General features: G+C 47.6%; 1 protein-coding gene across 2 annotated transcripts in view; it reads left to right on the forward strand.

Annotated features, from left to right (window-relative positions):
* The first annotated feature begins 645 nt into the window (after positions 1-645).
* Positions 646-27173, forward strand: part of MYO7A (myosin VIIA) — a 69193-nt gene continuing 42665 nt past the window's right edge. The window contains exons 1-15 of one of the 2 annotated variants that reach the window (XM_051608824.1): positions 654-756; positions 1798-1950; positions 5013-5030; positions 8573-8757; positions 10891-11012; positions 13505-13647; positions 13746-13859; positions 14734-14887; positions 15528-15604; positions 16492-16611; positions 17366-17508; positions 17895-18105; positions 18579-18714; positions 19122-19228; positions 22309-22365. In XM_051608824.1, the coding sequence (XP_051464784.1) occupies positions 658-756; positions 1798-1950; positions 5013-5030; positions 8573-8757; positions 10891-11012; positions 13505-13647; positions 13746-13859; positions 14734-14887; positions 15528-15604; positions 16492-16611; positions 17366-17508; positions 17895-18105; positions 18579-18714; positions 19122-19228; positions 22309-22365 (1839 nt within the window). In that variant the 5' untranslated portion in view covers positions 654-657. Of the gene's footprint in view, positions 757-1797; positions 1951-5012; positions 5031-8572; positions 8758-10890; positions 11013-13504; positions 13648-13745; positions 13860-14733; positions 14888-15527; positions 15605-16491; positions 16612-17365; positions 17509-17894; positions 18106-18578; positions 18715-19121; positions 19229-22308; positions 22366-27173 lie in introns of both variants that reach the window. The other variant, XM_051608825.1, reaches the window with a different exon arrangement.

The raw sequence follows: 27173 nt of genomic DNA on the forward strand, positions 1-27173 counted from the left end.
GACTTGCTCAAGGAGCTCTATGTGCTTCTGATGTTGGGGGCTCCAGAGCTGGACACAATATTCCAGATGTATTAAATGAGAACAACTCACCTACATATTGCTGTAGCTGGGAGTCCTCCTACAGAATTTCAAATATATGTGTGTATCTACAACTCTAGGTATGCTTTTAACCCTTCTTCATTCACCCCCTTTTCACCAGTCTCCAAGGCAGAGGAGTGCATATTTGCTAGCAGTTATCTGCAAGGAAAAAATGTGCCACAAGCCTCCAGATGAGCCTTTCCAGAGCTCAAAACCATCTCCTAAACATGACCTTCTAGTTTGTGCATTGCACAGAGGGAAACCTCTGCCTGGGTGGGTTATTCTGCCTGTATCACCTGGCAGAAAACCTGTTTGCTGGGTGCAGCCTGTGACCTACAGCCACTCAGGAGCTCATGAAATGGAGAGACAGTGGGTGTGGATGGTCTGTGGAGCACCTGGCCGGGGTTTCCCTGAGCATCTGTGAAAAGCGGGTGGTTTGTGGTCTACAAAGGAGATCGTTGCATTTGTACCCATGAAACGGGTCCACAACGTCAGGATCTTGTACCCCAAGGGATGCTGAATCTTCTGCAGCTCTGAGTGTAACTGTCTTCTCTTTGATTCCAGGGGGATTATGTGTGGATGGACCTCAAAACCGGACGGGAATTCGACGTCCCCATTGGAGCGGTGGTTAAACTCTGTGACTCTGGACAGATCCAGGTGGTGGATGATGAAGGCAATGTAGGTACAAAGGGTTGTGATGACCCTTCTTCAGCTCTATGGCCTGGCTGGGCCAGGGGTCATAAAGTTATGATGATTGACTTTGTCACAGCCTTCTTATAAGTCCTTGGAAATCATCTGTGCCATCGTTTTCTATTTGTAAGGACAAGGTAATGTTGTGTCCCTAGTTTTTGGCTGTACTGGGAGTGTCCTGAAAAACTGAGAAGCTTGAAGAGTACAATGATAACAGAAGCCTCCAAAGTACATTTAGATAGTGTTTTGAGCAAACCCACCTCCACCTGCTGTTCCTCTGCTGTTATCCAGTCCTTCCTGGCCTCCTACCAACACAGGGCATGCCCAAACACTGGTTCTCCTTCAATTTCCCACCTCTACATCTCTGCAGTAGTAGCTGTTTGAGAGGAACATATATATTATAAGCAGAGGGTCACCAGAGGAGGTTCTCTGTCCTTTATAATTTTTTTGTCCAGTCTGAAATAGTTGTGAATGCTCTCAACCACTTCAAGGATGGCAGAAAGAGATTTCGTTCAGCAGGGTCCCTTTGTCCAGCTTGTAGTGGCTTTCGAAGCCCTTTAGAAGTGATCAGTCCAAATGGCACTGCTAATAGAAGTATGATTTTTCCACCCTGTGTGTCCCTCTCTCCTCTTCCAAATCATCTTTTCTCTGCTCAGAAGCATTTTGTGGCAGAGGGTTAACGAGGGATGTGTCAATGTTGTGTGAAGGGAAGGACAAATCTGCTGTTGGTTAAAAACACCCCTGATGTCCTGGATGTCCATGCTGCCCTGGATGGTGCTTCTGCCAGGATGGCTCGTGTCTCATGTCTTTTTCTGCTCCAGTAAACCAAAAGATGCTTTCCTTCTTCTGCTAGGAATCTTTCAGATAGTCTCTGCCAAGCCTGAGGAATGGAAGCTCTGGCCTGTGTGCCACTGCTCTCCCGTTCTTGTTCTTCCATCTGATCCTTCTGTCCAGAGTGGGCTGTTTCTGTCTCTCATCCCCGTGGTATCTCATTTGACCTGTATTTCTCTGCCCTTGCTGTCTTCCCAGGAGCACTGGATTTCCCCACAGAATGCCAGCCACATCAAACCCATGCACCCCACCTCCATCCATGGAGTGGAGGACATGATCCGCCTGGGGGACCTCAATGAGGCAGGAATCCTGAGGAACCTGCTGATCCGCTACCGGGAGCACCTCATCTATGTGAGTGTCCTCTTCACCTCTTGCTCTCCCCTCCCTGCTCTCCTCAGCTCTGGGGAGCCCACATGGGGGAAACCCTGATTTGAACTGAGCGTCTGGGTTTTGACTCTCAGTTGGACCCAAGCAGTGGAGAGCTTTGGAGGCTGGACTAGATGACTTTGAGTGGTCCCTTCCAGCACAAACCATTCTATAATGCTGGGATTCTGCCCTGTGGAAGACACTCTGCAGAGTTTATGGCTGCCCCAGTGGAAGACCCCATGAGTTAGGTAATGATCAAAGTCCATGCCAGCTCCCTGTGTTGTCCCTGTAGAAGTTTTGGGGACAGGCATGAACCTTCTGCACAGACAACAAGCAGTTCAACCTGGATCATGTGCACACCATAGTAATCCTAAAGCAAAAGCCTTTGGCAACTTGGTGTTGGATGTGGCCCTTCTGCCTTCTCCCCCTGAACCATTAGCCCAAGTGGGTGAAGATGACAATTGCTGGAGGTGCAAGAGGTGGCAGAAGGTTGACAAGGTGCATGTGTGAAGCAATTAGGGAAAATGAAGTGAGCTGCTCCCAGAACAGCTCTAAAGTACCTTCCCCATCTGTGTTTGTGACTTATTAGCTCTGGGTTGCCTGGGATCCTGACAGCTGATCTCTGGGGACAGCAATGTCCTTCCTTAGGTCAGCTTGGTCATGTCATGCCCAGTGGACCCAACACAGCCTTGGCAACCCAACCATACATTCAGAAATGGAGGGTTTTGTGGAGATCCAGGCAGAATGGCACCTCTTTTCTGGAACAGCATCACAAAAGCTATCTCCTCAGCAGGACCGGGGTCAGAAGTCCCATCTCTGGGCTGGTTTTACCCCTGTGCTGAGTGCTCCATAGTCTGGTGCACATTCTTGGGGCAGAAGTGCAGAGTGTGTGTGTGTGTGTGTGTGTGTGTGTGTGTGTGTTTGCCACTAGCTCAGGTACTCGAACAGCCCGTGCAAATATGGAAAATGTGGTATTGCTCCCAAATCCTCCACTATATTCCCAAATCCACAGATCCTCAGGGAAGTACCTGCTGTGCCTTGGAAGGCCTTTTCAAAGTCATCTGGCAATCTAATTTTTAAAAGGCTCTAAAGACTACTAGATTTTTCAGGCCAGAGGGAATACCAGAACAGTCAGACTTCCCAGACAGAATAAGCTAACAGACTATATCCAGGAATTTATCTATCAGGTCTGCTTGATGTCCAGGGCATTTGGAAAAAATGGTTCTGGATTAGAGCTGGGCAGTGATGGAGAACACACCACCCTGTTACCTAGGCTGTTCCTAGGAGTTGACAGCTCCCTGCCCCCATCTCTGGAAGATATTAATCTCTTCTTTCAGTGATGGATTTCTGTCCTGGAGGAAGGGGACATGGGTGCTGAAAGGGCATCCCTAGGTCCCCAAAGCTTGGAGAAGAATAGAGACCCCCAAACTAATCTCTCACTCAGGCACCTCATTTGTTGTGCATGATGCCCAGGTCCCCTGTGTTGTCAGTTTAGAGAAAAAGGCATGACCAGAAAATTGTTCACGTGTGAGGATGAAGCATGTTCCCCCCTGGAGCACTCTTCAGGAAGCCACAGCCATTTGTAATGATGAACTATCAAAAGTCAGCAGCCCAAATTCATACTTGAGGTGGTGCCTCCATGTGTACTAAGCACCCAGGTTGGCACCAGAGATACCAACAATGCCAAAAGAGCCAGGACAGCCTTTCGGGTGTGCAAACACCAGTGCCAGTCAGGTGGGGTGGTTGCCTTAGAGCTGGCTGGAGCTTGGGTGTCATAGAAGAGTTTGGGCAGGATGTCTGCAGTCCAACCTCCTCCAGCTCAGAGCATCTCCATCTGAAAGGTTAGATGTAGTACTCATGTGGATAGCTAAATTCAAGCAACCCGAATGCCACCCAAGAGGAAGAGCCAGCCAGTAATTTGTAACTGATTGGCTCATTCAGGGGATGTTCATTTATCCACTGAGCTTTGCCCCTTGTTCCCCTGCTTGTGGGCACCCTGCAGTGGTACCGAGTGGATTCCCACAGCTGTCTCTTGCTCTCTGAGAAACCTGGGATCATATTGTGGTGATCATGTGTCTCTCATGGATCCCTATGTCATCAGGCAAGTGCCTGTTGCCTCTCTGAGTCTTCAGATAAGATCCCAAGTGTGCAAGATCAGATTGCCTGTGAATACACCCAGCTCCTTCATGAAAACTCTGCCTCTGAGCTTCCTCACCAAGCCATTCACAGGCCTCCAGGGGGATTATGAACACAAATGAGCACTGGGCAGAGCGTTGTTTGGCAGCACTATACTAATAAGGGCCAATGCAAAGGGCAGCTTCTAACCTGGAGGTGAGCGTGGGCAGTGGTTTGGGCTGAAGTCACTCATCAACCATGTGGTTTCTCTGTGAGTTCTTTGGGTTTGATGGTGACAGTGCTATGTGTTCCACAGAGCTACTGCACAAGGGATGGCCACATCCCACAGAGGGACTTGCATCACAGAGGCTCCAGGTGATTGTGCCTTGATTGCTCCACACCACGAATGGCCTTGGAGTGCCAGCCCAGGATCCTGGGCAGAGCACAGCAATTAGTGCAATCTCAAAATCAGAATGACACCCTCAAAATGACATAGGGCTCATAGCTTGATGGAGAGACACACAAACCACCTCTACACGTGTGTTGTTGGAGGTTCAGGAACCCGACTTGAGATCTCATCTTTTATGGGTGGTGGCACTAGGAGGAGTAGATTTGTGTTGAATGTGGTAAATACTGATGGCAGTTTTGCAGAGCTGTGGTCCCATATGGATGCCATGTGGGTAGGAGACACCCAGTCCCCTGAGATGTTTGGGTTTTTTCTGTGATATAATTTGCTCTGTTTCAAAGATGATGAAGCTCAGTGTGACTTTACCTTCACTGCTTAAAGGATTTCTGAGCCCACTGAGTAAAGCTTTACCAGTGGGACTTCAGTCCCTCTTGTTTCCTCATCTCCTTAGCTTTGTGGAGTGTGTAATTCTGCTGTAATGAATAATCATTCTCCTTTTTCTCCTCCCTCTCATTTTACTCTTAAGACAAACTGCGGCGGGAGGGTAAGTAGGACTCTTGCTGCTGTCATTTGCAATCACTGTCATGCCTTCCACTGGATCACTTGTTTCTGCTCACCATCATGGCCTTCTCACTTATTTTGCACCACTCTTGCTGCTGCATCACAAATGCACTGAGAGCATCATCCCCTTGGCTGCAGAGCTTGACCCTCGTGGTGAATTTGTGACATCTTCCCAGAGCTGGAAGGTCCCCAGCCTGTGAATGAGATTAAAGCTGGAAGTGCTTCTCAGTCATGACCTCAACTTGAAGGAAAGAAACTCCTGCAGCAAAATGAGAAACACTTCAACAAGAGTTTGTTGCCCATGGTCTGTGTGCAGCGAGAGTAACTGTGCTGAACAGGAAGAGCATCTGGTGGGGAGTTTGGACTCATAAGGTTAAATCTCTTTACCTGGAGACAAAGGCAATTCCTCTGCTGCTTCCTAAGGGCTGCTGAAGTGCAGCAAGGTTTGGTAGAGCTTTAACACCATAAAAATCCAGATGAAGTCAGGCACAGTGTTCCGGGTAGCAAGGGAAGGAGGCCTAGAAAGGATTTCTTTGGGGCTAATTAAAATAGAAGTCATGCAGGCAGCAATGAATTTTCAGCCAGATGTGGTTCCTGTGGTCAGCTACAGCAGAGCCCATCAGCAGAGCTTTATTTTCCCAAGACAGAAGAGGTTACCTTCACCCAGCAACAGAAACCAGAGAGATATTTCCTTGGAGGTGCCCTTTGGCCCCTCATCAGCAAAGTGGGCAAAGTTTTTTTTAGCTGGGAGAACTGGGCAAATTGTGAGTATTTATCAACTAGGGATGACCTACAAAAACAAGTACTAGTAGAAGAGTTTGTGCTGACAAAGTGTTCTGTGGGTCACAGGGGAAAGGTCAGTGAGAGCATCCAGAAAACATTCCTGCAACTAATGGTTAACTCCTTTCAAAGTCTCACTGGCTGCGTTTGGGGAAGGGCAGAGCAGAGTGGCTGAAACTCAGGGATTCCAGGGAGCTCTGCAAAAAGTCTGTCTTTTTTGAGAGAAGTCCAAGGAAGATTAGAAACGTTCCTAAAGGTAACCTGGAAATAAAATTATGAAAAAGAAAACTGTCTTTCAAGCATCTCACCCTGGACTGGAAGGAGACTTGAGGTTCCTTGAAGGTCTTGGTGACATAATCCCTTTCAGAAATTGAGTTCTGAGCACTAAGCTTACCTGCTCTGTCCCTGCCAAAGGCTGTTTTGGGACTTCTCAGCTCCCTTATTTCAACGCCTTCTTCTAACAACCAGTTCAACTGATTTCAGAGCCAATTTCTACCCTTTGGATTTGTGACAACTTTGTTCTTGAGCTTGAAGAGCTTTTTCCCTTTGCTGGCACATAACCCTCTCTTACAGGGGAGGCTATCATCTCCTTTCTCAGTTACCACTGTAAACTCAAACCTCACCTGGGACTGAACAGAAAGTTACTCTCTGGTGTTGGCCACGAGGCTAGAAAGTGAGGAGTCCCTCAGGGATTTCAGCATCCCTACTATAGGACACAATTGCCACCTACTGGCTGCCATTCAGGAAGCCTGAGCTGGTGGGAAGTGTTGAGTAGAAGGTGGTAAACAAAGTGTCATCTCATTCCCCTCAAGCCCTGTCCATCGTGCTTGAGAGATGTTGGACTTGATGGGAGAAACCTGAGCTGGGGCTGCCAACTAATGTCTCTGGGTCTCCCTTTCTACTCCTCTCCCCAGCAGTGGTAGTTTTTTGCTGCCTTCAGAAATGAGGAACTGCTCAGACTTTTTTTATTCATTAGCCACTTTGCCATGTGCACTAAAAGACAAGCAGCCAGCAGAGCATGGAGAGATTTTCTTCTCTGTTCACAAGCTTCCTTGCCCGTGCCACTTTCCTGCTTTGCTCTGAAGGTTCATTGTTGGTTTAGGCCCTGCAGAGAAAAAAAAACAACGACCAACAACATAAGGATTATTTTTACATCTGATTTTATTTTTCTGGAAAGAATATATGCAGCAGTGGGGGCACTTTCACAGCTGGTCCCACCAGCAAAGAAAGGTGAAATTAATCTGATAACTTTAGCTTGCAAAAGTTAACCTAGAGAAGGTGACTTGGCTCCTTTGAAGTCATGGGGTGAAAGCAGCCATCATCTCATACCCCAAGTTGGATCCTTGTTGACTCACACTAGCTTTTAAGTGAAGAAAGGGAAGAAGATCTTTATTGTCTGCCTTGAGCTTGGGTCGTGGCCAAGCCTCCTAACCTCACAGCTGCATCTGAGCAAGATGGCAAAGGATGAGAGTCCTTTGTGAGAGGCTTGAAAGAAACAGCTCCTGGAAGGGCAGAAATGCAAGAGCAAGACACCACAAAGGGGTTTGCTGCCCAAAGCCCAGGACGTTTTTCATTGGAGTGCCACAGAGAGCATGGGATGGACAAAAAGCCACTTCTCAGAGTGACTCAGAAAGAGCTGAGAAGGAATTTGTCAGGACTCTGTGGGCCACGTCCATGTGCACAGGGCAAGGTTTAAATTGCAGCTTGGGGAGGTTTGGTTAGGCAGAGGTGGTAGGGAATAATATATTGCAGAGGGAGGCTTAGCAGGTCCACTGTGGGTTTTTAAATAACAGGTTAGACAGACATCAGTCAGGAATAGTTTGGAACCAGCTGGTCCTGCTTGGAGATAAGGCAATGGTCTCCAGGTCCCTTTCATCAGGACACAGAACTCCTCAAGGGTGTCCAGAGGAGGCCACAAAGATGATCAGAGGGCTGGAGCAGCTCCCCTATGAAGACAGGCTGAGGAAGTTGGGGTTGTTCAGCCTGGAGAAGAGGAGGCTCCATGGTGACCTTACAGCAACTTTCCACTATCTGAAGGGGCCTACAAGAAAGCTGGGGTAGGGCTTTTTACATGGGTGTGTAGTGAGAGGACAAGAGGCAATGGTTTGAAGCTTAAAGAGGGGAGATTCAGGTTGGATATTAGGAAAAAGTTCTTTCCTGTTAGGGTGGTGAGATGCTGGAACAGGTTGCCCAAGGAAGCTGTGGCTGCCCCATCCCTGGAGGTGTTTAAGGCCAGGTTGGATGGGCCTTGAGCAACCTGGTCTGGTGGGAGGTGTCCCTGCCCGTGACAGGGAGGTTGAAACTAGATGATCTTTAAGGTCCCTTCCAACCCAAACCAGTCTGTGATTCTGTGATTCTATGATCTCTAGTTTCTCATAACTGGTGCAATGCAATTAATCCCTATGGGTATGTGCTGGCTTTGGCACTATTTTTTTTTTTTTCTTGCAAACATGAGCTTGACTTGAAATGATGAATCTTGCCTGAGGAGCATCTGAACTATGAATTAAGGCTGGAATCCATGTTGTGCATGAGTAGGGCTGAGTATGAACTAACATAGATGGTTTGGGACATTTGTTCCAGATTTGCTCCAGGCTCCACCCTGCAAGCATCTTTGATTTAAACATCATCTTCCATCCAGCTTTTGAAATAGCTTTATTTTTCTGGCCTCCACACTCCATCCAAGCTTCCAAAGCCTTTCAGCCACATCTCACTGCCCTCATAAACCTTCATGTTCTTCTCCTCCAGACATACACTGGTTCAATACTGGTGGCAGTAAACCCCTACCAGCTCCTACCCATCTACTCACCTGAGCAGATACGCCTCTACACCAACAAAAAGATTGGGGAGATGCCACCACACATCTTTGCAATTGCTGACAACTGCTACTTCAACATGCAGCGCAACAACAAGGACCAGTGTTGTATCATAAGGTGAGTTGGTGAGTTTCCAAATGGGCCACATCCTGAAAAGGGATGCTGAGCACCTGCACCGTGGTTGATCAAACAGAATCAGAAGTCTGAATGACCTATTGTATCTTCCATCCATATATTCCCAGGTCAGAGGTGGTCTCTGTTTGCAGTCACTGTTGATAGTAAAAAGGTACTTAGCTACAACCCAGTAGCTCCTTTAACCAGTAGCATCTTTAGCCTCCCCTTTTAAATTTAAGCTCAATACTCCTGCAGACATCAAAGATGCAGAGGTCTGTACATTCTGCACAAGGAAGGGCCAGAGACAAACGTGAGCACTGGACCTAGGGTTGTTCACACTGCTGAACTGGTGTCTCCCTGCATTGCTCTGCTCTGGACTGGTCAACCTTGGGCACCAAGAAATGCCTGGTCACACTTGTGGGTCTGTGCAACACAGTGTCTCTGCCAAACGGTGGTATGAACCAGATTTGGTTCCCTCAGCCCTTCAACACTATCCTGTTAAGTTCTGAACCCTCAGACAGTCTTTGTGCTTTTAGGGCACCACCTCTCTCCAAGAAGTGTCTACCCTAAACTTTGTTGTATAAAAACGTAACTCTGGAGCATCCCATGCACAGTATTTCAGGTACATGGGACTGAAAAGGCCTTGAAGTAATGACCTTGTAGGCCAAAAAAGCATCCTGTGGGGCCTGAAGGAGAGTCAAGGTCAGGCATGATGCAGTGTGACAGTGGCCAGCCAACCAATGCATGTTTGCAGCCCAGAAAGCCAAAAGTGTCCTGGGCTACATCAAAAGAAATGTGGCCAGCAGATCAAGGGAAGTGATTCTCCCTCTCTGCTCCACTTCATGAGACCCAACCTGCAGTTCTGTGTCCAGTTCTGGAGTCCCCAGCAGAAGGACATTGAGCTCTTGGAGCAAGTCCTGGGAAGGGCCATGGAGATGCTGGGAGGGCTGGAGCAGCTCTGCTCTGGAGACAGGCTGGGAGAGTTGGGGTGTTCAGCCTGGAGAAGAGAAGGTTCCAGGGAGACCTGAGAGCACCTTCCAGGGCCTGAAGGGGCTCCAGGAAAGCTGGGGAGGGACTTTTGACAACAGCCTGGAGTGATAGAACGACAGGGAATGGTTTCAAACTGAAAGAGGGGAGATTTGGATTAGATATGAGGAAGAAATTCTGGACTGTGAGGGTGGTGAGACACTGGCACAGGTTATCCAGAGAAGCTGTGGCTGCCCCCTCTCTGGAAGTGTTGAAGGGCAGGTTGGATGGGGCTTGGAGCAACCTGGGCTGGTGGGAGGTGTCCCTGCCCACAGAGGGAGGTTGGAATTACATGGTTTTTAAGGGCCCTTCCAACTCAAACCGTTCTATGATTCTAAGGTCCATTTCAATCACCTGTACTGCCTACCTCATATATTGGACAGGCCACTGCCTCACAGGAAGGGCTTTCTGCCCAGCACTCCCTCTCGTACAATCAGAGGGCCCTCACTGAGTCTTGTACCCTACCCCAGAACTGCCACCATGGATGAAACAACCTGTTCTCAGACCCTGCATGGCACGGTGATGGGGTCAGGGCATTAACAGAGCCAGTGTTCAATGGAGAGAAAGCTTTGAGGAGTAACTCTTGCTTCCTGTCCTGTGATCTTCTACTCTCCTGTTTCCCCCTCAGTTGGACATGTCTGGGGGACCCATGGAAATGCCTGGCACTAAAAGGCAATATCTCACAATCTGCCTTCCAGAGCATTTTGGCAGCTCAATGCTGCTGATGAATCTTGTCCATGGGACCAGCCAGCCCCTGGACCACAGGCTTGTGTTTTGGTGATCACACCTGCAAAAGCACTGTCTGAAAGTGCTTCATTACCTTCTTAGTGCTAATTGAGTGATGGCACTTGCTGGAGGGACCCAAACCCAAACAACAACATGGACCAAAAGGGCTGTAAAGCAAATCTACATCTTGCCTGGAAGCTATGATGTCCTACTATTTCTCCTACAACCAACCCATGGGATGCTGGAAACCCATCCTTAGTGGCCTCATCCTACTTGTGCTAACACAAGAGGCACAGAGACATCAGTCTCTTGAAGACAAAGAGAAGGACAAGGGCAGGAGTGTAGGAGGGCTTTCACTGACCTCAATTCCTCTTGTCTTTGCAGTGGTGAGTCTGGAGCAGGGAAGACAGAAAGCACAAAACTGATTCTGCAGTTCCTGGCAGCCATCAGTGGTCAGCACTCCTGGATTGAGCAGCAGGTCCTGGAGGCAAATCCCATCTTAGAAGGTGAGGCCTCAGATAATGGAGGCTTTTTTTTTTTTTTGGGGGGGGGGGGGGAAAAACCACAAGCAACAAACAAACAGATTCAGGAAGCACCAAATAGGGCCAAATGTAAGTAATTCTTGTTGAGTTTTGAGTTTCAAAAAGTCACAACATTAAGAAGAATTCAAAAGCAATGATGTAGACATTTGTTAAGCAGCATATTCAGTTTCTTAATTTATTTTTCACAAGGTAAATATTCTCTGATTTGAGCTGTCAAATTTTCCATTAGTATTTTTTATAAACTATGGTTGAAAGTGAAACATTTCAGCCAACCTGAATTTTTTTGTCAATTGTTTTATTCAATTACAATTAAAAATGTGAGGTTTTCCACTGAAATCAGTCCTTTTTTTTTCCAAAAAGAATTCAAAGCAGAAATCTGGAGTTTACCTCATTCTCAGTCTAGTCTGGGATTTTAAAAATGCTATTCACCAAATACACAAAGGTCTTCTGAAAAATCTCACCAGCTCTCCTCATGCTGGACTTTTTACTAGGGTGTGTAGTGAGAGGACAAGGGATAATGGTTTCAAACTGGAAGAGAGGAGATTTAGATTGGATGTTAGGAAGAAATTCTTCACTGTGAGGGTGGTGAGACACTGGAACTGGTTGCCCAGGGAGGCTGTGGAGGCCCCATCCTTGGAGGTGTTCAAAGCCAGGCTGGATGGGGTTTGGAGCAACCTGGTCTGGTGGGAGGTGTCCCTGCCCATGCAGGGGGGTTGGAACAAGATGATCTTCAAGGTCCCTTCCAACCCAAACCATTCTATGATAACTGTATGCACAGCAATGCACAAGTAACAAACCCCACCTTTTCCTTCCAAGATCAGAGAATGGCAGCAGAACACAAAAAAAAAAGAAACAAAGGCAGTTCAGGAAAGAAGGAGATAAGGAGAATTGGCTCCTTGGCCTTCACAGGTTCATTGGCAATCTGTTCCTGTGATCAGCTCCCCTGCTTTAATTGGATGTCTGTAAATTAAATAGGTGATCTGAGCCTCTGGCCCCAACATGATGCCAGATGGACCTTTAACACTTACGCAGAAAAATAGCTTTTTCCTTAAAGAATAACATTATTTTTACCTCCCTGGCTACTCGGAGAGTATTTTGCTCTGTAAAGAGCCCCCTAGGAAACAGAAATGTGATTGTCCAAACAGCTTTCCATGAAAACTGTTAGCAGAGCAGATGAGAGGCTGAGCTTTCTTTCCCTGTGCCCTGTTGGGGCTTCCTTCAGCCATGGCATGGAGATGCACCAAGGCTGTCAGGGCACTGTAGGGCTGCCAGAGATCTGTGGTAGAGCATCCTGGTGCATGGCATGCAGACAGGGAGTTTGGGAAGAGGCACATCATCCCTGCTAGGATTGAAGGAAGCAGAGGCTCTGTGTTTCAGATACATCTCCATCACCTGCTGGAGATGCTGGAGCCCAGGCATGCTGGCCAGGACGCTCATGCCAGCAGTCCATACCCACACAGAGGATGGACATGGGCACCTTTTCCTGCACATGCTCTGTTTGCAGAAGGTGAAGTCTCCCTCTGGAGGTTGATTTAATCCCTCAGTATTTCCCTAAGGGACGAGGGATTTCCTTTCCCCCTCAGTCACCAACTCACTCCCCAGCAGCTCTGTCACTTCCCACACAGCGTCACCTCACACGCTGCAGGGTCCTCCAGCCAGACTGGCTCAACCCTCTTGTATTTCATCAGCTCCTGCCAAAATCCTGCCTGTCTTCCTGGATGAGGTCACCCCATTCCCATGCTTCCTTTTTGGTGCTTCTGTCCATGCTTTCAAGGACAGACATCTGCAGTATATCCTGTTTCCCTTCACCGAGATGAAACTGGAGCAGCCAAACTTGAGGGAAAGGTCTTGGAGCTGCTCTTTGCCCCCTCAGCCTCACTCATTTGATTATTATTTGTAAGCCAACCATGTCCTGGGGTCCCCAGCACAAGAAGGACACGGAGCTGTTGGAGAGAGTCCAGAGGAGCCCACAGAGATGATCCAAAGGTTGAAACAGCTCTGCTCTGGAGCCAGGCTGGGAGAGTTGGGGTGTTCAGTCTGGAGAAGAGAAGGCTCCAGGGAGACCTGAGAGCACCTTCCAGTGCCTGAAGGGGCTCCAGGAAAGCTGGGGAGGGGCTTGGGACAAGGGCAGGGAGTGACAGGATTTATGTTGGACATTAGGGAGAAATTCTGTGGTGTGAGGGTGGGGAGAGCCTGGCCCAGGTTGCCCAGGGAAGCTGTGGCTGCCCCATCCCTGGCAGTGTTGAAGGGCAGGTTGGATGGGGCTTGGAGCGGCCTGGGCTGCTGGGAGGTGTCCCTGCCTGTGGCAGGGAGGTTGAAACTAGATGATCTTTCAGGTCCCTTCCAACCCAAACCCTTCTGTGATTCCATTTTTAATTTTTTTTTGCCCATGACACCAGATCCATGATCCTCCCTGCATCAGGTCCTCTCTAATCCACTGCAATTCTTCCCTGCAGCTTTTGGGAATGCCAAGACCATCCGTAACGACAACTCCAGCCGATTTGGGAAGTACATTGACATCCACTTCAACAAAAGGGGAGCCATCGAGGGGGCAAAGATTGAGCAGTACCTGCTGGAGAAGTCCCGGGTCTGCAGGCAGGTAAGGTGACACCATAGCAAGGTGTAGGAGCTGGCACTGGGACAGTCAACCTTTGTGGTGCCCTTCTAGCAGGGCTGATGTTGGTTCTTCTGCTGCAGGCCCAGGATGAGAGGAATTACCACGTGTTTTACTGCATGCTGAGAGGAATGACCATGGAGCAGAAGAAGAAGCTGGGTCTTGGGAAAGCCACAGACTACAACTACCTTGCAATGGTGAGAGCACAGCAAGGCAGAGGTTTGGTGGGCTGAGGTGGTGAGAGACTGTTAGCAGGGGAGAAAGAAGAGAGAGGTCATTCCTTCACAGCCAAGAGCTGCTTTGCTGGTTATGACCTTCCCAAGTCTTAGCCACAGGGTTTGAGGGACTTCTTTGTGCCACCACCACAAGCCTCACGGTCATAGTGCAAACCCTTAACCCTTGCCTATAGACCAGATTATTTTCACTCTTCCTGTGGAGCAGGACAAAAGCTTGGATGATTTTGCTGTTTGGTGCCCAGGCCACTTGTTTGGAAATAACCAGGGTGTTAGATGCGACCCGATGCTCCTCCATGGCTGGTTGGTGCATTCCCAGCAGCAAACGTTCTGAGGTGTCTCTGCTGCACGTGTCTGACCAAGCCAGAAACCTCCAGCCCCACTCCCAGTGTCACAACCCAGAGGAGCTGGTAGGAGCAGTTGTAATTAAGGCTGGTCCATCAGAAGCAAGGCTTATGTACCCAGCTTTCTATCTGGGTCAGTGGGAGCCTCTGGCATGTTCCTTTCTTGCTCACACAGAATCTTAGGGGTTGGAAGGGACCTCGAAAGATCATCTAGTCCAACCCCCATCTCAAGGAGCTTTTTCTCCTCTGCCAATTGCAGCCAGACACAGGGTAGCTGGGGACAGCAGGGTAAGTGCAGGTCACAAGGCTGAGCACTTACTCATAGGATACACCAAAGGGCAGGGCCAGATCCACAGGTTCAGCACCATCTTTTGTTTATTCATCCCTTGAACAAAATCTCTTCTGATTTAGAGGGAAGCCCTGGGTGGCTTAGGGTTACACCCAGATGTCCTCTGCTTTATCCCATGCACTGTGCCACCTCTTTGCCTCCCCAGGGTAACTGCACAACCTGTGATGGCAGGGATGACAGCAAGGAATACGCCAATATCCGCTCTGCCATGAAGGTCTTGATGTTCACCGACACGGAGAACTGGGAGATCTCCAAGCTGCTGGCTGCCATCCTGCACATGGGCAACCTGCAGTATGAAGGTAAAGGACAAACAGGGACATGGTTCAGGACACTCCTACTCTTTATTCCACATGGTGAGAGGGAGTGAAGCTTAGGGACAGGGGGTTGTGTCCATACCACCTGCCAAGGACTCAGGTGCTTGTTGTGGCATTTCAGGACAAGAAAGGTGGAATAAGTCCACCTGGCCACTCTGGAGGGTTGCCAGACTCCAGCATGCTCAGTAACACCTTTTCTGAACCTAGGGACAGTGCATATGGCCAAAGGACACTCAGGAGACTCAGGTTTTGCAAGGAGAGGCTAAGGGAACATTTGGCAGTGATTGGACATGCCTGTGCAAAGGTGCCAAACGGCCCTGCTGGCAGAAATGACACAGTGATTTAAGAAACCTCTTTGGAAGAGAGAAGCCTAAAGCACTTCCATGTCAGAAGTGGTTTTACCCCATCAGTCATTTGGGGTGGCTGGCAGAGCAGAGCACAGGTCCTTTGCAGCCAGCAGCAGGACTCCAGCAGCTGCATAAACTTTCCTCTCCCTTCTGATGGCCAGATACTGCTTGGCCATCACACGGAGCAGGTGGAGAAAGACCCTTTCCCTCAGCCCATCCACCTTCTGCAGAGCCACGTCCCTCACTGATGGTTTTTCTTCTGCCTTTCCTCCCCCCAGCTCGGACCTATGACAACCTGGATGCCTGTGAGGTTGTTCAGTCGGCGTCACTAATCACTGCAGCATCGTTGCTGGAGGTCAGTGGCTCTGCCCTCCTGCTGTCCCCTTGCTGCCTTATTCCCATATTTCTAGATTGTGGCAAAACTCCATCTGAGCCAGGCTCTCCTTGTACTCTCCAGGAGGCTGGAGAGGCCTGGGAAAGCCACACTTTGCCCCTGCACCTGCAGCCTGAAAGTAGGTGTCTCCATCTGAGCTGGGTGCCTGGGCTCCTCCTCAAGCCAGTGGAGAGAAACAGACACTTTGGTGACATGACATCCTAAAAAGGTCACCCAAAATAGTTCAATCTCCAAAATAGTGTTTCCCTCACTGATGTAAAGAGAGTTCAATACAGTAGCTGAGACACAGATGTCACCTATACTGCGTGTATCTGAAGTGAGGTGAGATGACCCTCATCCAAACTATCCATGCAGTGGCTGGAGCACTCTTCAGTGGCCTCCCTAGTGGTCCTTCAGGGACACCATCTCATCTCCATACTCAACACTGGTCCCAGGGTGTGATCCACAGCTGTCTGCAGGCTGTTCTCATGTACTTCAGGGGGTGGGCATTTCCCTAGCTTGATCTCAGAAGTATGAAAAGGTGTCAAGGGGATGCAAAGCTACATTCATGATGGTAGGATAAAGCCATGCAGGCTTCACTTGTTCATCTTCTCTCCCTACACCTCATTAACATTTCACACGAAGTCACAAGAACACTTTCTATAGTAAAATGCTTTATAAATGTGTTGATTACTCTGTCTGTGAAAATGCTTGTGACATCATCTGAGATATTTGCCCTGGAGAGCCAAGAAAAGTCACTTACCTCCAGCTGTGGGAACTTCACTGTTCCTCTCTCTCATACACACTCAGGCTGGTAGCCCAGGCCATTGTAAGGACACGTGGTGCTGTAAAGTCACTGTCTTTGCCAGGTGGACCCTCAGGAATTGATGAACTGCCTTACCAGCCGGACTATAATCACCAGGGGTGAGACTGTGTCCACCCCTCTCAGCATGGAGCAAGCGCTGGATGTGAGGGACGCTTTTGTAAAGGTAACTCTCAAGGCCTTCCTGTCTGCTCTTGGGGGTAAACTGAAGGAATCTGCCTGTTTTGAGACCAGAACATCCACTGCAGAGGAAAAGCTGATGCCCGTGTGAGCTCAGATCAGCAGGTGGCCTTTGTGCTCTTACCAGGATGCACAAAGGGTTGAGATGGAAGGAGTCTAGATAGCCTGGTCTTCAGGGAATTTGCAGTCTCCACTTCAAACTGTCTACACTCAGGGTGACTTATGGAAGGATCCAGCACTCTGAAATGGTTTCACCTCAGCTTCAGGAAAACAGCCCAGCTTGAGCCCCAGGGTTAGATCCTCAGCTGCTCTAATTTAGAGCAGCTCTACCAACACCTGGAGCACCCACACCTGAACTTCAGGATTTGGGCATGTCTGTAGCAGTAAATAAAGCTGAATGTCACAGGAACAGGGATAGAGCAGTTCAGCAGCCACTAGAGCACTTAGAGAAAGCATCACCTGTGGCTTTGAGGGGATAGACAAGCCCACAGATCCAAAATACAGACTCTCTAAGTTTGGGATTTTGCTTTTAATTATCTAGGCTTTCAGGTCTGTTTTCCTTGATCTACGTAATGACTCTTGAAACTCTAAACCCTGTCAAGAGCTGGTGAGCGTGTCTTCAAGAGTGTCCAGCTGCTGGCCATGCTTTAGGGAGGGCCATCGTGGTTGAAGTGGTCATGCAGATGAGCAGGGCAAGGTGCTAACCTGTCTCAGTGACCTCCATCTTTGGGATATTGCAGGGAATCTATGGACGCCTTTTTGTGTGGATCGTGGAGAAGATCAATGCTGCCATTTACAGGCCTCCTTCCCAGGAACTCAAAAGTGTCAGGAGATCCATCGGCCTCCTGGACATCTTTGGCTTTGAAAACTTCACTGTGAACAGGTATGGAGTCTAAAAAAGGAGAGATGGGTCTTAACCCTCCTTCACCACCTCGAGGTCTTGTCCTTTCACATCTCCTAGGATGAACAAGACTGGGCTGGCCCAAGATTTTTTCTGTGTGAGAGACTGTCAGAGCTAATCACTTTTAGGTTGCAGCAGACAACACGTGTCCTGAACTGATTGGTTTAGGCTGCACATGTATAATGGCTATAACATTGTTCTGAGGGAGAAAAAGTGATTCTTCAAACTGTTAAGGAAATTCTCAGCCACCAACAACCTCGCCAACTGGTTGATGTGGTCTGACAGTGTTGCTTCAAGCATGGAGAGAAATGGAGAAATACAGACCATGGAGGACCTAAAATAGCCTCTCCCTCATCTTCCCTCCACAGTTTTGAGCAGCTTTGCATCAACTTTGCAAATGAAAACCTGCAGCAGTTCTTCGTGCGCCACGTCTTCAAACTGGAGCAGGAGGAGTACAACCTGGAGAACATCAACTGGCAGCACATCGAGTTCACTGATAACCAGGATGCCTTGGACATGATTGCCATCAAGCCCATGAACATCATCTCCCTCATTGACGAGGAGAGCAAGTTCCCCAAGGTATGTTTTGGGCTCAGCTCTGCTGCTGGTGTCCCTTCTATTTTTACCCCCTTTGCACTTTGAGTGCTGGCACCCTGTGAGATCTCTGAGCAGCCCCAAATTCACCAGGGGGTGGTTTGTTTGGAGTTTGTATTGCTGTGTCACATTTTGTTCCCTGAGTGCCACAACCATGCTTAAAACAAGTTTGTATTTCTGATGGGAGAATATGCCTGTGAGAGGCTCAAAAATAGCATTTCACAAAGTTTCAGAGAAAAAAAATAAGTTAAATAGACTCCCTCTGGAGCACTAGGTTGAGTATAGCACAACACACAGGTGGTATTTCAATAATTTAATTTCTGCACTTGAGGTACCCCCCCCAATGCATCTCAAAATGCACATTATCACCCAAGACAAAAAAAAATAAATGAACTATTGAATGGAAATTTATTTTAATGGGAATTGGTTAAATGTCAGATCTTTTCCTGCATGCACAGGGTACAGATGCCACCATGTTACACAAGCTGAACTCCCAGCACAAGCTTAACACCAACTATATTCCTCCAAAGAATAATTATGAAACCCAGTTTGGCATTAACCACTTTGCTGGAATTGTTTACTACGAAACAAAAGGTATGGAGCAGCTCCTGGGCTGTGAGGATGTTTGGTGTGAGGGGATGCTTGGGGGAAGATGAGCTGCTGCTGCATTGGAGCAGGGCAGGATGGTGGCTCATCATAGTGTCATCTGTGGTTGTAATGACCTGGCCCTTCAGCAGTGCCCATGAGATGCAGAGTGGGGTGCTGTTTTGTTTGTGTGTTGCCCGTGGTGGAATGGCAGCACTTTGCACCACGTGCATCTTCCATCCAGTCTGAAGATGGGCCTCTTCTTCCTTCTCTTGGGCCCCCTTTCTCTGCCCACTCTTCCCCCCTGTTGCCTGCTGAAGAACAGCCAGTAGTCCAGCAACACAAAGCCTGCTTGCAGGGCAGATCCTGGCCTTGTTGCCCTGTGTCATCTATGTGTTGTCCCATTACTCCTCTAGGTTTCTTGGAGAAAAACAGGGACACGCTGCACGGAGACATCATACAGCTGGTGCATTCCTCAAAAAACAAGTTCATCAAGCAGATCTTCCAAGCAGATGTGGCAATGGTAATGCAGGAGAGAGAAGACCTTTATTGATGGGGGTGAGGGGGGAGGTGGGGGGGGTTGTTCCTGGAAGGGGCAGAAGATTTGCAGAGAGTCACGTTGCTCTGGTGCTGTTGGGGGTGTTTCAAACCCGTGAGCCAACCTTGGCACATCCACACTCACAGCCCCAGTTCTCTGTGGTCAGTTGGTCAAAGACTGGTCTGTGTTGTGGTTGCTCTTCTCCTGGTTGCATAGGGATGGGAAGAACAAGGTTTGTAGAAATCTGAGAGGGAAGGAGCCAGCCTCTCCAGTTGAGTAATCCAAACCTGCATATAACAGAGTGAGAAGTGAAAACCAAACACGTGCAGACCAGAGGAGAATGAAGGGACCTGCCTGTAAGCACCAAGGCAGGACTGGGAGGGACCAGCTAACAGTTGTGTTTTACTGCTACAACAGCAGAGAGGGGGGATATCAGGTATGAAAGCTGAACTTTAAAGCTCCCCTTTCCATATCCCACTCCTCCATGTACTTGCCCCATCTTCTCTGTGGGATAAGACCATGTGCTTTGCAGAAAGGCACAGATATTTTAACAATAACTGTAACAATTTTGACCCATGTGAACATTTGTCACTAGGATGCCATCTTAGATGCTGAGATTAGTGCCTATTTCACCATTATTAACACAAATATATGATGCTTTCTGGAGTAAGTTGAACATCTACATCTCCCTGCTGAGGCATCATCAGCCTGGCTCCCAGATTTCAAGGAGAAACTGGTTTAAAATACCAACTTTGCAGAACCTGAAAGTCTCCCCAGATAGGTCAGTATGGCCAAATCCCCCCATCTTCCCCCAGGCAATGCCAAGGAACAGCAGTTGGGGGGGCGTGAGGGGAGATAACACTTTTCCAAAGCAACTAAGTTTTTTTAGAAGTTGGAGTCCTGTTTCCAAATGCCAGCCAATGCCACTGATGGTCCAAGGGACTTAGGGACTTTCAGGAGTGCCAACCAATTTAAGCGCTGAATTTCTTTGCCTGCTGAGGGAGAGAAACATTTAAATTCCCACTATATTTCTCTAAATAGGCTACAGAAGCGTTTTCAAGCCTCCTTCACAACCTTTAGCCACTCAGTTTTGCTCATGTTGAAATTATTAATATCCTTTTGACTTCATTAAGAAGAAGATAATGTTTATCAACCCCAATTAAGCTACTGGTTGGCATGACACTGCTGGGAGGTTCAAAGCTCTCCCCAGATGTGGATACTCCTGCTGAACGAGACACTAACTCCCTTAGCATCAGTGCTGCCATTTACTTTGCTTTTTGTTGCTTGTTCCTCGCTGCTTTTTTTATTTTTGGTGCAAGCTTTGCAGTTCACCTTGGGAATGATTTCTTGCTTCTTTGGGCAGATGCCCTCTGGGGAACAAATGGGAGGGTGCCCTTAAATTCATACACTCAGATTTCTTCACAGGAACTCCTACCAAGGATCATTAAAATATGCTGGAAGTACATGCCAGCAGAATTGAGATTTTCACCTGGGCGTTTTCTAGGACCTGAGAACTGAGACCTTTTAAACCATCAGAGCACTTTTTTGAAATAAACCTTTTACAGTTTTGTTGAACATCTTCAGAATCTTTCCCTAGCGCAGGTCCCTGTGCTTTGATACTTTAATGATCTCAGCTTTTCTCTTGTTGAATGAAAGATTTGTAACCTGACTGGCATGGAGCTGGAAGAGGAACAAATATTGGGCACCATTTCCTCTAAACATGCACGATGTTCATGTGAACTGGGAGAGCACAAACCCCTTATCAACCATTCAAGCAGAATCCAACCTGGGACTGGGATAATTTTGCTATTGCTTTTCACCAAAATTTAAGAATCATTGCAGCCCCTTTCTTATAACATCCCTTAAAAGAAAGAAGGTGAGCCTTGGTCATGGGAATTAACTGCATGTAACAAAGAGCTGGGGCAAAGGCTCTTCTTGGAAGTGTGCACACACAAGGAGGAACCTTCCAGAGACAGTCCAGGTCAATCAAATCTAATAACTTCCTTTAAAAAGAGAAAAGTGGCTTTTCTGCAAAGGGTTAAAACCAAACAATGAGGCATTTTGTTCAACAGCTTCCAACCTTTGGTCCTCAAGAGCTTATCAATGAGTCTGTGGAATTTTTTGAGTCAATGAAAAGCAAATCTGTATCTGCTTTCTATTCAGTCTTTCAGGTGAGATCCTTGCAGGCCAGAAACTTGAGAAAGCCACAGATTGCAGGTTGAAAACTAGTCAAGAGTGTTTATTTGGATATTGTAGTAACTGTTTGGTACCTGAAAGACCTAATATTTTACACAACAAAACCAGTGTGGTGAATATTTTACACAACAAAACCAGTGTGGTGAACTGGGTGTTGCTGGAGGCCAAGGGGCTATGCAGACTGATTTCTGCAGTTGCAAGTGAAATGATGTATTCAGTGGGAATTGTACACCCATTCCTCTGAGGAATCAGCTGGCATGGTCTGGCAGCACTGCTTGGTGGAAGGAGCAGTGAAGGATGGAAACTGGTGAAGGGAAAAACAAATAGGGGGCTTTCCCCTCGGTGATAATTTAAATTATGTAGAAATTATCTGATCTGTTGGATTAAAATTAGGGAGGAAGGAAGGGATTTCTTTAGAATTTCTGTGAAAATCTGTTTTTAGCCCATCATCTTCTCAATTGCTGTGAACTGAGAGCACTGGTCACAGGAGAGCAGGGATGTGTGAGGGAGAGGAGTGGGGGTGGCTGAACCTGGATGGATAATGAGTGAGGTTAAAAGCTATAGGGGAGTTGTTCCCAGAAGCTGGGCAGTGGCAGCTCCCTCAGCTTCAGGGATGTGAATGTAGAGATGAAGGGAAAAAGCCAGGAGGAGGACAGACAAAATCTGAAGAATTAATGCATTTTGTTTCTGAGATATTTGAACAGCTGGATCTACAAGACTGACGATGTCAGGCTCCCACTTGGGTTATTCCTTCTTTTCACTGTTTGCTCTTCTCTGTCTCTGTTTTGTTTGTGTTTTGTTGTTTGTTTTGTTGGTTTTGTTTGTTGTGTTTTTTGTGTTGTTTTTTTTTTTACCTGTGTTTCATGTAGTTTCTCTGTGGCTATGCATCCAGCACATTTGGCCAGTCGCCCACACCCACACCAAAGGTAAACTGAATCCATGAGTTCCTCTGTTGTATATTCCCCTTTCCTTGGCAAGGAATGTGCTTTGCTCTTTGTCAGATGTTTCCTCTTCCTGCACTATCTATAGAGGATCCTTTTCAAGTGACCAGTGTGATGGAGATGTGGTTTTATGGCTTGTTGAATAGATGCAGGTCTATGACTGTGTCATTCATTTCTAGGATTCAGCTCAGAAGAGCTTTGTCATGATGGGAATTTGGTTTGGACAAAATCAGAACCAGCCCGAGCCAAAGTTTGGGAGATTTTATTTTTTTTTTCTGAGATTTGAATAATTTTCATTCACTTCAGATGGATCATCTGTGGGACTTGGCTGTTGTTTATTGTGGTGCCATCATTGAGGTCAGTGAGACATTATTGCTCCATGCAACTGCAAATCTGGCCCTGTTTTGCCCTTTTTGGGGGCAGGAAGCTGCCAGTTCATGTGCATTTCTGGGTTGCTTGGAAATGCCATCATTCCCAGGGGTGGGAAGTTAGGTCTTTTTCAGGGGAGACCTCAAATCCAAACCTTCAAAGACACAGTTGATGATGACCTTTGCCGTGATCATCCAAACAGGCTCTTGGTGCCTTTTTTTTAGGTCTTTTCTGTTGTGGCTCATCTTCTGACTGGTTCTGATGGCTTTCCAAACCTTTCTTGCTAAATATGTGGCCACACGGTAGCATAATGTGTGTTAAAGATTTTGTGGTTCCTTTTTGCAACTACACAACAGTCTTTGCATAGCCAGAAGATTACATTAGAGATGGACCTGATTTTCAGAATTCAGATCCTTGCATGGGGCTGAACTTCAACCTTCTTACCTCTGCAGTGTCTTGGGGTCTTTGGACTTGGAATTCCAATGAGGGGTATCTGACCCAAAATGAGCCAAAGCCATTCATTCCAGAGGTGGTCTCCTTCATCTCCATATCATGATTGCAAATTGTTTGGATTGCAACATCTCATTAGTCCCTGCTCCAGAGTTGAAGCCATGCCACACACCAAACAAAAATCCAAAAAGACAAACACTTAGGTAATGGTGGGATTAAATCCAGGACAGAATTATGCAAAATCTGTGAAAAATGCTTTGATCAGTCAATTTTTTCTGAAGACAACAGCAGGAGATACAGGGAAATGGGAAACAACACTGACAATTTCCATGGGTTTTGTTGTTGTCATAGTTCTCATAATACAGGTTTTCTAATTAGTAACTGATCGTATCAGTTAGACACAGAGGCAAAGGTGGAACAGCCAAGGAAAAAAAGAGTTTCCAAATATATCCACATGAGTGAGTTTTATAAAATGAGGGTTTAGTTCAAAATAGTGATACTCAGAGCTCTTGTGCAGCTTCTGCGCCCTCTGCATCTGAAGGCTCTTTCCAGACTGCACAACCTTTAGGAGATTGTCTCCTCACTGCATGTCACCTGCTGTGAGGGGACCACAACCTTCAGTGGTCACCTGAGACCACCCCAGTGACATGTCAAGTGACAAAATAATAGCCAACAAACATAATCTTTCTCAGACTTCAGAAAAAAGGGCCGAGAAACAACAAATCGTGTTGGCATGGCCTAGTTTGGTGACCTTCTCATCCTGCAGAGATGGGAGAGGATCCTTGTCCAGAACCTTTCCCCAAAATCCTGGGGGTACATGCTTGTCTCTCCTTCCCTAACTCACGTTCAAAATTTCCACTGAAACAGGTTGACATCTCCCTGGCAGACCTAAAGCTGAGCACAAGGGTCCTCTGTTTACTTGATTTGACTATTATAAAGCAAAAAAAAACCTGGTGATTGCCCTAGCTGGAGCTCTGGGTCTATCTTAAGACCATCCTACTTAACATAACTTCTTGTCCACCTTAACCTGCTGAACCCACAAGGTGGAGATAGCTGAACTGGTTATTTCTCAGCCCTGGACACACAGTAAGTACCTAAATGTGGCCAAGGTACCAAAGGAAGGAGTCTGAATAGGTGGCTAGAGACTTCACAGCTTCACAAAGATGTTGGGATGCTCCAGCTGTGCCACTAGGGATCTCAGACACCTCCCCTTGTGGAGGTGGAACATCCCCTTGTGTCCTGCTGGTAATGTTCTGCCTTGACTCTTTGTCTTTTTGTTACTGCAAGAAGCCATGCACATCTCTGCAGCTCTGAAGCCAGGCTGGCTTGATGTGACAGAAGGAGGTGGCATTGAAGCATGTCTGAATGTCATGCTGGTCTGTACACCTTTCCAAACTTCTCTTTTCAGATGTTGGTTCTCTGTAAATTATGTCATCCTCTTCTTCTTTATCTCTTCTGCTTTTTTTTTTTTGCCTTTGCTGCTGAGCACAGGCTGAGCGATCACTCAGTGCCCCAATCTTGGCCACAGCACCTGAGAATCCTGCTCGTCCTTCCCCATGACACACAGGTCATGTCCTCCTGTGTGCCAGACTCTGTATGGACAGCAGTGAAGAGAGAGCCTGTGTCCAGAAGATGCTACAGTTTCAGAGTGTGAAAGCTAAGACATGTCTGGCCAGGAGAAAAGCAGAATGTATTTGGCTCTTTCTCCTTCAGACTATGGAAACTAGGTCTGTTTTGAGCTAAAAAATGCTGCTCACCTCCAGTAAAACCTGTGTTTTCAGTGCCTTGCTAGGCTGCTCCACTCAGCTTTTGGGCCATTTTGTTGGAATAAGGGAAGGGGTGTGATCCTCCCCATGCTGCTGTTGAGGTGAGGCAGAAGGAACCACCATGACAGGTGAGAGGTGTCCCTGCCTGTGCTGCTGGGGTTGGAACTAGATGATCTTCAAAGTTACTTCCAACCCAAACCATTCTGTGATTCTGTGACTTCAGTGGTGTCACCCTGTCCCTGCAGGAGGAGGCTGTTGCCTCCTTTGTTGTGCAGCTGAGAGCCTGGGTGGTGCCCACAGGGCTGGTGCCCACCATCAAGAGGGGTCTGTGCACAAACGTCAAACCCAGGAAGCATGTGAATGGCTGGGGTGGTGCAATCTTGACAGGAGGAGCTCAGACTGCTCTGGCAGTTTGGGTTGCAGGACCAGCTGTTTTCTGCCCTTCCCAGCAAAAAAACTCTCAGGTGTCAGGATGGAGGGGGCACCACTGCCTTTTAGCAGGCATGCACAACAGAAATGCAAGGCATCAGCAACCTGGAGAGGCAGGATATGCTGTCTGAGAGCAAACCACCAAGTCACAAGTGATAGAAGAAGAGGAGATGGCCTCAAGTTGTGCCAGAGGATATTTAGTTTAGATTGGATATTTGGAAAAATTTCTTCACCAAAAGGGTTGCACTAGCCCAGGTTGCCCAGGACAGTGGTGGAGTCCCCATCCCTGGAGGGATCTAAAAACCTTGTAGATGTGGTGCTGAGGGACATGGGGCAGTGGTGGCCTTGGCAGGGCTGGGTTAATGGTTGGACTTGATGATCTTAAAGGTCTTTTCCAACCAAAATGTTTCTGTGATTCTATGCATTCCCTTGCAGACCCTGTGCAAAGCCTTGCACTGTCCTACCACCATGGCTGAAAAATGACCTCTCCTAGCCAAGCCCAAACCTGGCTAGCATGCAGCTTCTTCCAACTTTCACCCCTGCTTCTGCATCTGTTGCTGCTTCTACCCTCTCTGGCTATTCTTTCCCATTGCACAGAGGTGACCCCTTGCATATAATTAGCAAAGTGATAAGAAAACATTAATCAAAGCTATCAAAACCCAGGCTTCTTGCTGAAGCAGCCTATTTCTCATTAAATCTGTGACAGAATGTGAGCACCAGACTCTACAGTGCTCTGCAGGTAGCAGCTACATCCATTAATTACTCTAGATTTAACAGTTTGTCCTTTGGGGAGGATTTTGCTGGGAGAAATCCCTGATAGCTCCCTACCAATTTCTCCTTGACAAGCAGGCCAGGTTTTTCTGGTGTGTCCATGAGCTGGGTTTTCTCTTGTTGGAATTCCATGATGACTTTCTGTTTGTGTTGATTGGGTTTGTCTCATCATCACACCCAACTTGAGCTGTGCCAATTCCCTGCCCTTGCCCGGGAGGTTGGACTAGATGATCTTTAAAGTCCCTTCCAACCCAAACCATTCTGGGATTCTGTGAAATTCCTCAGGTTTGGGGGGGGTGGGGGTGTTATCTGAGAGGTTATCAGCTCTATATGATGAAGAACCTGTGAAGATTTTAGCAAAAGCAGAAATAAAACTCACCACCTTGCCCAACGTAGCAAGGCCAGTGCAAATGGGGATGTTGGACCTCCATGCATGGCTTGAGCACCTGCAAAAGAAGAGGATGTTTGGAGGAAACATGCGTTAAAACCCTGCTGGAATCCTCCCTTTGGGAAATCCCTGGCCATTAGGTCATGTCACAGGTTGTGTCACAGTTTGCCCTGGTTTTGGTTTGGAGGGGGTTGTACCCTGATGCCCAACAATTCCTTCAACTCACCAAGAGTACTGGCTGCCCCACGAAGGTTCCCTGAGCACCAGAACCTGGGAGACACCCAGCACTGCTGTGACTGGTGTGTCTGGAGCTCAGGTAACAGGGACTGGAGTATAAAATGAGCTGGGAGCTTCATTTACTTTGAAGCTGGTTTAAGAAGGTTCTCCCAGGGCAGGGAGAAGGGGTTATTAAGGGAAACCTCTCCATTCTGTTTTAGAAACACTTGCCTCAAACTGGAGACTGGGTTATTAATTTAACCAAGGGAACTAAACAAAGCTAAACACTCAAAAATCATGCTGATTCACCCTAAATACCCTCCTCATTTGGTTAATGAAGTTAATATTCTTTTCCAAGCATAACTCCAATCTTCCCTGTAGTACAGGCTGAAGAATATAGAGCA

The sequence above is a fragment of the Apus apus genome, chromosome 1 (assembly GCF_020740795.1).
Source record: "Apus apus isolate bApuApu2 chromosome 1, bApuApu2.pri.cur, whole genome shotgun sequence".
NCBI classification, from domain to species: Eukaryota; Metazoa; Chordata; class Aves; order Apodiformes; family Apodidae; genus Apus; species Apus apus.